Here is a 10,748-nt window from a genome sequence, read left to right as displayed (position 1 = left end):
TTTTTTTCTGCTCCCGCATTTGATTAAATTGATGCGCGTATAAGCAGAATTGCTACTTAAATGTGGTTTTGTATTTTCACGAATTTGATTTTTGTGAAGGGATTAGTTTTCTGTTGCCATAACTAAACTAAGGTATAACTAAAAACATCATCAATTTCTCCCCTTACATTTAACTTTAATTCTTCAAATCACTTGATTTTTGAGAGGGTGCGTTTCCTGTTTTTCAGTGGCGTGATCTAAAGCCAAGAATATAAATTAAGCCACTAATACACGTCACAGCCAGTTTTACAGGGCGGAACCATTCATCCATCAATAGATCGTAATTTGTCATGACCTGAACGATCAATCTCCTTATTCAGTACCCCCAGAGGTATTGATTTGTTATGGGGTTTTATGTAACTTTTCACGAATGATGCTATATAATATTTTTTTATTAACATATATTATTTTTTAGCAGCAAAATTGAATTATTGAAGTCAGAGAATGTCTGCAAATTTCCACCGTTTTGATTCTTAAAGGTAAGTAATGTAAACTGGTAAAGTCAGTTTTTAATCGTTTCATTAAAATAAATTATATCTATCTATATATTATATATATGTAATATATATATATATATATATATATGTAAGTGAACAAATAAATAAATCACCCTACTTCCCTAAAAAGATACATAAAACAAACACAATAGCTTGATCTATATGAGTTCAGTAATTTTAAAACACTTTAATATCTTTGAAGCATCATTTAGGCTTATTTTCCCTTAGTTATGATTAAGAAATATATTTAAAAAAATAAATAATTAACTGTTACCTAAGTCTTATCAGCAATTTTTTAGAACCATAGAAGTGAAAATAGATAAGGTTTATTATTATTCTATTTGGTAAAAGGCATAGCATCAAAAGGTCAAAACTACCAAGTAGATGGTAAAATGGATATTGGCACTGAAGAATTTATTGGTTTATCATGAGGCATGGCGTGATAACGATTTATTTGATTAAATTTACTTTGCAATTTTGTATTTTTACTAAATGTATGGCAATGCATGGTAAATCGCTACTATAACAAAAGCAAAATTACCAAAAAATTGGTTTAAATGCCATAAAATTTGGTTTGATTGCCGTTTTTTGGCAGAAATGTCTTTACCATACAAGTGTGGTAATTTCGCCAGAATATCATCTTCGTGTGGAAGTTAAGAGTCCACAATGTGGAGGCCAACGGAATGATGATGGCAAAATGATCGACACTGCACATCGACCACCTTAACTTTTCAGACAAGTTGGTACCTGTCGTTCAGCTTGTTTTATTTAAAACTACTGGAAAGAGAAAAGTTCAAGGTTCAAGAGGTCCTAGCTCCTCAAGGTGATAGCTCAGTGTCTTAAACACTGTAATATCACGGTCGGACATTTTTATTTCCCCGTGGCAGAGTAGCTTAATCATTAAACATCTTACTATTAGACAAAACGTTTTAAAAACTTAAAACATATTTAAAAAAATTCCTCAAGTTCTTCAAAAAAATGATATTATTCTGTAGTATTCAACAACAATAAAACTATCTTTAGGTTAAACGAAATAAAAATACTTGTTAAATTAATATTCTTTAATAACTAAGCACATATAAATAAAAAAATAAGTCAAATAAAACATACAAATATACCTTTTCGTTGTGAGTTTTTTTCTTCGGTCTACCCAAGATGAAATTTCTCAAACCCGGAATCGAAAAAGAAGGTTGTTTCAGAATTTTTCTTGGCTTTGACTTGGGACTGGAAGCCAAATTTGCTGGAAGGTCAACGTGGCGGGCATGCCATTCCTTAAATTGTTCTTCAACTTGAGATATCGTTTTATCTCCTCTCTTGAATGTATTCATTAATTCAAGAAGTTCCTGTTGGCTATCATTAAGTTGAATATTTAATGATTCTCTCTCGACGACTTTTTTATTATTATCTGAAAATACGGTCATATTATTGAATTCATGAGGCTTGTAATTAAAAGCATAACATGAAACATTTGTATGGACAGAAACTGATCTACTTTAGAATATCTTCCAGTCCAGCACGAAAATAATAAAATGAAATATTTTTCATTTTAACTTAAAATAAAATATTGACACATATGCGGTCGACACATATGCAACACATATATGCTTTTCCCGAGCACTAAAAATGACCGATGATTTGAAAAATTTATGGAAAAAAAGGGAAGGAAGAATTCAAAGTTTGATGACGTTTTGTTTAAGAACCGACGTTTGTATTCTCATAAAATTTCAAAATTTGTAATAAAATTTGTCAATAGATGGTGCTACTTATTATGAATCAATGCTTTATGATGTTTTAACAGTTCTGCCTTGAGACTGAACCGCATTATGGCTGAAAATGAAGGTTATTTTGAAATCGTTGTTTAAGTTCTTCTCAGCTAGCAGCACCAATTGCCTATAAACTTTGAAACGAAATTTAAAAATTGACGGGGAAATTTTTTTTTCTAAGCACGTCCTATTTTTTTCAACACGTCCATCGTTTTCGAGAAAACCGATGTATATTTGTATAAATTGTTTTTCAATGGTATGGAATGTTTTAAATGATATATTGGAAATTTTTCTAATGATTACTGGTCTACTCAACTTTAACAATGCTGTATTTATTATTAAATGAAGATAATTAATAAAACAGCCTATTTTTAGTACTTCGATAAAAATTATACCACGCCACTTGAGTTTTATGGCTAGATAAAATGTAAACAATTTAGAAAATTTAAGGTATATTCAAATAACTCTTGAACTGATTAAATTACATTTCTGGAACAAGTATCTTGCATAAGACCACTGCTTATAAGTTCAGATTCAACATTTCTTTTTTTTCGACTAACATTTTTCAAAACAACACTGTTTACGTGATTCTATTCATGACATTCTTTTAAATAAAATTTTTTTACTGAATCATAAATACCTTTGGTATTCTAAAATAATGTAATGTAGTTACATTTTATACGCACACACACACACACACACACACACACACACACACATATATATAACATATCATGCAGGGGAGCATAAAATAACAATGATAGACTATACACGTTCTAGGATAATATAAAAATTGCAATTCTGAAAGTCAGTTAATAGATAACATAAGAAAAATCTATATTACACAAATATTCACAATTGTGATCTACACATAATCCACACATAAGTGATTAAATCAATTACCATAGATCAGGAGTGATTGTGAGTCCAAGTCAAAATTCCGGAAAATTTCTTAAATAAAAAATAAAAAAAGTTTAAATCGAAAAATTAAAAAAAAAAAATAAACAAGGTTTTTTCTTTTTTCTCAATATTTTTTAGTTTACTTAAAATATATTTAAAATTTTACACATACCTATNAGAATAAAAAAATAACTAATAAACGTATATCAGTAAATCCGTACCATAAACGCTAATTTTAAAAGAAAGTACGCACAAAAATTAGGGTTAAGATTCACGATGAGAGTTGTTAGGAACATTATAAGAACACACCATTGTGTTTTACACAATAAAAAACGCACTGAGCCCAGATATAGAATGAATCAAAACAAATTTTTCTTGAAACTTATAAAATTGTAATAAAATGTAAAAAATATCTTAGTACAACTGTTTACACTTTTCAAAAATACTGAGGAATAAAACCTAAATTTAAGTATTTTTAATAAAATTTTGAAAAAAAAATTTTTTGGTAACACTTTTTTGGTTTTCTATTGTTTTAATAACGAAGTATAGCATTTTTAAAAGTTATAATAACTATTTATTTTAATAATCAATTTGTTTTGCGATTTGTGTTGAAATTATTGTATTCCTTAAAAATCTGATTCCATTTGTATTCCGAATTTTTATCTGCTAGTACCTATTCTATCGAACTAAAGTTGGAAATCGATATTTTTTTAAAAAGAAAAATATTAAATCTTCTTAAGATAAGACTTTCACAACATTTACTTGGAACATTTTTTTTTCTCCTTTCCTAAATTTCGAAAATGAAGTGCCTACTTCATCGTTTGCAACCTGACAGAATTATTACTTCAGAGGTGAAAAGTTAAGGCCCATAATGGGGTTTAAGCCTGCACCAAAAGATGGGAAGTTAACATCGAAACAAACCACCATCCTGATAACATTTTCAGTCATGGGACTCGAGTGTAAGCTAAAACATATAGATTTATTGTATAAAAGATACCACCGCCTTTTTAAACTACATTTTATTTAACAAATTTATGCTCTTTCGCAGCTGCGCACTTGGCTTACTTCTTGATGAAACATATAAGATTAACAATTAATGGCTTGGTAGCTCTTAACACGGAATAAACTGTAGTGCTTTTAACTGGTATATGAGATAAATATTTGATGTTAATATTTAATAAGTTTGTCTCAAGCATTATATTTAACGTATAATGCAGTAACAAAAATATAAGCGTTTGGAATACGCAATTAGAGATGCTCGTAGAAGATTTAAAATTAAGTTATAATATATTTATACTTAGGCTAAATGAAGAAAAAGTACGGGGCACCTAACACAAGCATTTTCGTGACATTTATAAGTTAAACTAAGATGTCGTAGCTCTCAATGCGGAAAGGTTCATATAGATAAGGAGTAAACTTTTATTTTACCAAATAATTTAATATGTGAAATTCAATGAAATTTAAATTTTTAAATATCTTTCCTGAGATTTAACATACGAGTATCCCGAATTTATGACGGAAATTCCGAAGTCTTAGAAAGTAATTTTTGCCTGGTGGTAAAATATCATTATTTTTATAAATTAGAATGAATGAAAAAAATCTTTTCACGCAACTATAAGTAAGTTATTGAAAAAAAAGCACAAACATACACACACACACACACATATATATATATATATATATATATATAAGAAATTTTTTGACGAATATTAAAAAAAAATTATCAAAAGTCCTTACATCTTGAGTATAGCTGTTTGAGACAAATTATCGTTTTTTTCTAGAAGAAATAATGTACAAAGAACTTTTAATACACTACGTACCTATTTCGAAATTGACGTCTGTATATTCTCCAGATTTTTCAAAAGTTGATGGTAAAGAATTAGATCTTCTTAAGGATACTTTTTTCCGGTTACCTAATACGAAAAATTAGTTGATAGATTATTCGTAAATAAGACATAGAACTTACGCGGGGTGATCCAAGAACGAAAAAAATGCTCGGTGGCTTTGGCTGGAAATCATACATTTTATCCTCTCCAAGATTGATTTTTTTTTAATTCGTCAATAATTTCTAATTAATCAATCATTAATCAAAAGCTTGATTTTGGTTGATGTAGCTAAAAGAAAATTCATTATTTAATTCAATTAAATTAAGTAAAATACCAAGTATCTTGAATTAACTTTTTTCGTTTGATACATTACACCTCAATTTCTCAGCATCGCACGAACTGGTTTTCCATAGAATATTTCATTACACATTTCTTAAGATAAACAAATTAGCAAGATCACAGAACGTGAAAGATATTCTTATCAGATAGTAAAATTCTTTTCTACTTGCGAAAAGAAAAATTTTAACATGATTTTATCTATAAAAAGATACTTATTTCTTATAGGGTTTATGAAAGCAAAATCGTCTAGATGTAGTGACTACCCTAGATTAGTTGCTATCGATGTTGCACATAGTTGTGTCAAATAACTTGATATTATAATCTTAATATTAATGATAGCAACACATATCGATATCAATTAAGAAAATATAGTGATAATTATTGATAACTGTAATTATGGAATACGATAATATCGCGAATATTGAGACGTGATGGCTCAGGGGATAGAACGTTCGCCTTCCAATGAGGTGAACCTGATTCGAATCCCAAAGATGACTGATTGATACGAATTCCGCATCTGGTTTGCAATGACCACAATCCTGACGTAAAATATCATTAGTGGTAGACGGATTATGGGTTAATCTTGCCGTCAGTCTTACCGTTAGAGGTTTTCATGGTTTTCTCTCCGTTCAACGCGAATGCGGGTTAGTCCCATCAAAAGTCCTCCACAAAGGCAAATGTTTTCCAATATTTGATCCCGAAGTTCTCTTGTCTTCTGGATTGGGTTCAAAATTATAAGGCTACGGAGTTGAACATTAGTAGTCGTAAGCCCAAAAAATTTGGTCGGCTATTCAACGACGGTTATGACACAAAATTATAAAAAAAATATCACGAATAATATACAAAACAATAGTTATTGAATATTAAATATGATATTAGTGTTGATATATTTTGTTTAGGTAAAAAAAATTTTACTAATGTTATTTGTCGATTATGAGGACGAATGTTCGCGTTGGCGACAACTCGGAAAAGAAGTCACCAACGTATGGTTGATATAACGGATAAGTACGAGAAAAAGGTCATCGCTGATTTTCGCTGATTTCGACATTTTCGCTGATTATTATATCTTATATATACTGTGGTGGATACCAACAATGATCAATTATAGTTTAATAACGCTTTCGTTTTTTTTTCTTCTCTTTTTCACACTTAAATATTTGCTACCAACATAAAACTTAGTATTTTCTTCGTTCTTGCAACGATTCTAAAAAATTATATTAAGGTTGGTCGTTACGAAATACCTATGTATACACTGAAATAAAAATAGATGAATAGATACATTACTTTGCAAATCATTTTTTAGAAGAGCCTCATATCCTTCCGCATCCGTCCTTTTCAAATGGGTACTATGCCTTTCAAAATTCTAATAATACAAAAAAAGAAATGTTTTAAAAATTATAATATGTATAAAAGAATTAAACACTTCCTAATAATGGGAAATAAGTTATGAAATATAAAAAAAAATGTAAATTTTATTTTGAAAAAAAAAAGAATGCATTTGCAGTTTATTTACTGTATTTTAATTTATTATCTTGAAATACAACCGAAACATAAAATAATAATCAAGAAGAAACAAAATCAATTAAATAAAAGCAGAAAGATGGAATCCACATAAAATTATTTATTTAAACTGATAATTGACATTGTTATTATCAATATTAGGTAGGTAATCAATTACTGTGCCTTAAACAACATAGAATTTTATTGTGAAATATAAAATATTGCTGATAAATATTTTTACTTAAATGTTAAATATACAAAAAAAAGCAATTTTAATGTAAGGGCTTACTGCTTCTACGTTATTAATTATATAAAGTACTAATATAGAGGAAACATTTAACATATCCTTCAATATGCAGACATAAAAATACTGTAATAGATCAAAAAATCGTTAAATGGTAAAATCGTTAATAATAAGTCGTTAGGTTCCTATATTAGTAGTTATTCACGACATAAATATGAAAACAACAAACAGTTACGCCTCCACACATACATACATACATAAAAGTGTACAATCATTATATTTTTTCAAACATACTGTAAAAAATTCCGAATGAAATTATGGAATAAAGTACCGGCACTTTGGGTGTATCATCCGCAAAATTCATTTTACCGTAAAATACATTTTTACCAGAAAACACTATACTGAAATGTTTATATCAATATTTATTTAATTAAAGTGATTCAATGATACAGAATTTTTTTCTATACCATATTTCGGTAAAAATTAATTTTAAGGTAAAAAAAAAGGACCCGCACCCTGAGTGCCGGTATTTTTTACCGGAATTTTACCCGGAATTTTTTACAGTGCGAGTGATTAAATAATCACTAATTTTATTTCATGCTTTCCTTTTAGTTCTTAATATTTAAAAAAAAAGTATAAAATATAGTTAGTGATAGTTAAAAAGAGGAGTACTATAAAATCGACTAATGTTATAATTACTTACAGAGTTCTTTCTTTTTCTTAAGGAAATGGAATTCACGAAAAGTGCTCCACTTATGAAACATTCACCCAATTCATCAAGACCGTACTTTTCACACAAATCAACAAAGCTTTGAAATTCATTTTTAAAACTGTCATCAGTATCTAAAAAAGAATTGAGAAAACTATCTAATGAAGCTGTTCTTCATCTCATACAGTTTAAGGTAAAGGTTATCCTTTTACCTTATAAAGATTAAGGTAAAGGTTATTTTTTACCCCATATAGTATAAGGAAGATGTTATTCTTTGCCCTATACAGTTTAAAGTAAAGGTTATTCTTTACGCTATACAGTTTAAGGTAAAGGTTATTCTTTACCTTATACAGTTTAAGGTAAATGTTATTCTTTACGCCATACAGTTTAAAAGTTATTCTTTACTTTATACAGATTAAGGTAAAGGTTATTTTTAACCCATACAGTTTAAGGAAAAGGTTATTCTTTACCCTATACAGTTTAAGGTAAAGGTTATTCTTTACCGTATACAGATTAAAGTAAAGGTTATTTTTTATCCCATATAATTTAAGGTAAAGGTTTATCCTTACCCTATACAGTTTAAGGTAAAGGTTATTCTTTATGCCATACAGTTTAAGATAAAGGTTATTCTTTACATTATACAGTTTAAGGTAAAGGTTATTTTTTACCCCATACAGTTTAAGGTAAAGGCTATTCTTTACTCCATACAATTTAAGGTAAAGGTTATTCTTTACTCCATACAGTTTAAGGTAAAGGTTATTCTTTACCCCAAGGCTTTCAATACAGTTTTATAACCAAGCATTTGTTTAAAACGCAAGCTGAGTCTTAGAAGTGATATTACTAGGTAATTAAAATGAAACAGATAAGTTTATCAGAATACTTTTTATTGCATTAAGTCGGCCTTGTAGAAATTCAAAGCAAAGGAACGTTTTAAAGAAGTATTATATTCAAATCGCTAGCTTCATTATTTGAAAACAGGTTATGTTTTTAAATAAGATAAATAACATGACTTTATAATTAGTGTTAAATTAAATATTAGTATCCACTATGACATATATACAATGAGTAAATTCAATATGGATATGGAAGTGCACAGGATGCTCTTTTTCAAAATATTAAGTGGTAGCTAACATTAAAAACTATCCAATTATTAATATGTAAGTGCATTATTACGAAATAAGTAGGAGCACTTTTCCCATCACTGCAGTATAAAAAATATTGGCCTTAATTACATAAACTTAGTTAAATTTTCTAATGGTAAGAAATTTGATTTTATATTTTCATTTCAGTTAATCCTAATTACTATCTTATATCGTGAAAAGCAAATGTGATGGATTGAAAGTAATTTTGAAATACCACAATATATTTTCACTGATTTATTTTGAGATTTTGCATATAAGAAACTCAATATAATATACTATTTGGGAATATTAGGGAAGTTTGTACCTTAGACAAATTTTAAGTTTTGGAATTTTATATGCGGAGAGAAATTATTTGAAATAGTACTTTAAATTTTATGGAAAATACATTATACACTAGTCTATTAAAAAAAAATTGCGAACGCATTTTATCATGCATTTCAAAAAAAATTCCATGCAAAATTCTTCGATCTTTAAAAAATTCCCAAAATATGACGAAATACATAAAAAATGAAATCAACATTAATAAATCCTAACTTCCGACAGCGCTCTTGACTATTAAACCATCGGATCATATTTCCAAATTACGGCTACCGCCAGTTTTTTGATAGTCAAAAATCCAAATCCGTGAAAAAAAAAGTTATGTTTATTCAGACAAAGCACGTTAATGTGAATCATTCTGTAACTCAATAAATACTTATCACTAATTACTTAGCATATTAAAAATCAGGTTGCCCTTTAAATCATTATGATTGACACTTTGTGAAAATCCGATCATAAGAACTAAAGCTATTTAACGTATTCTCTTTGCTTGAGTACTGTACGTGTAGTCCAGGGTACAACAATCTCCTCTACTTATTTCATTTGTATTTCCAATATTTAATCCAATAATAATAGGTAGAATTTGTATTTCCAATATTAATTCTACCTATTATTCTCAATATTATAAACATAATTATCGTTACATTTAAAACACATAAAATGACTAAATTTCTTACTTTTTTCTGCTTCGCATTCACATTTATCATTCTCTTTTATAAGGTTAACATAAATTGGCTCTACTTTTTTCAAATTCTTCATCTTTCGTGGAAGTGGTATAGGTCTAGTATGAGGTATTGGTTTTTGCGGAGGTGGTCTAGTAGGTAACGGCGGTGGACAGTTCTGAGGGTAAAGTGGACATTGAGTTTTATTATATGCTCGAGGATCAGTGGAGACCCATCTTGGTGGTTCAGAAAATCCATTTTCCTGAAGAAAAAAAAGGTAAGTATAATCAAGATAGATATTTTTTTTATGTGGCACCCTAAACTCAGGTATTTTTCTATCTATTGGCAATACTATAGTAATTATGCATTTTGCTGTTTAGTTGTCCTTTGTAATAATGTAAGTAGTGTTAAAAAAATTAGTACACGTTAAGAATTTATTTAGATTTATTTTGCTAGGTGTTCTAAACAATAATTTAAATTGTGTTCAATAGAGATGTCCAAGACAGTAGCTGAACTACATTCAATCAATCAAAAACAATCAACTGTGGTAATTTTATAATCGCGAATGACAACTAACTTTTTGAATTGAACGATACGTATTCCTATTGATTTCTATCTGATTGATCATTGGTAGATTGCAAATCGACAGATATTTTCATTGAAATAAAAACGTAGCTGCGAAGTAATTGTTTAGATTTATTTTTGATCCTTTCTAAAATTGCCGTGAAAATTATATATATATATATAAATTACATTATGACGCATTCACATACATTATTAATACAAATACGTTTTCCAGGGCGAGACGA

At 28.5% G+C, this 10,748-nt stretch overlaps 1 protein-coding gene across 3 annotated transcripts in view; it reads right to left on the bottom strand.

The window, feature by feature from the left end:
* Positions 1 to 10,748, bottom strand: part of LOC107436675 (uncharacterized) — a 52,862-nt gene that overhangs the window by 9,627 nt on the left and 32,487 nt on the right. For all 3 annotated transcript variants that reach the window (XM_043040901.2, XM_043040902.2, XM_071182211.1), the window contains 5 exons: positions 9,955 to 10,201; positions 7,812 to 7,951; positions 6,649 to 6,727; positions 5,020 to 5,112; positions 1,655 to 1,941 (listed from right to left, as the gene is read on the bottom strand). In XM_043040901.2, the coding sequence (XP_042896835.1) occupies positions 1,655 to 1,941; positions 5,020 to 5,112; positions 6,649 to 6,727; positions 7,812 to 7,951; positions 9,955 to 10,201 (846 nt within the window). The remainder of the gene's footprint in view (positions 1 to 1,654; positions 1,942 to 5,019; positions 5,113 to 6,648; positions 6,728 to 7,811; positions 7,952 to 9,954; positions 10,202 to 10,748) is intronic.

Source organism: Parasteatoda tepidariorum, chromosome 6, assembly GCF_043381705.1.
Source record: "Parasteatoda tepidariorum isolate YZ-2023 chromosome 6, CAS_Ptep_4.0, whole genome shotgun sequence".
In the NCBI taxonomy this organism is placed as follows: Eukaryota; Metazoa; Arthropoda; class Arachnida; order Araneae; family Theridiidae; genus Parasteatoda; species Parasteatoda tepidariorum.
This window is presented reverse-complemented; position numbering and strand designations above follow the sequence as displayed.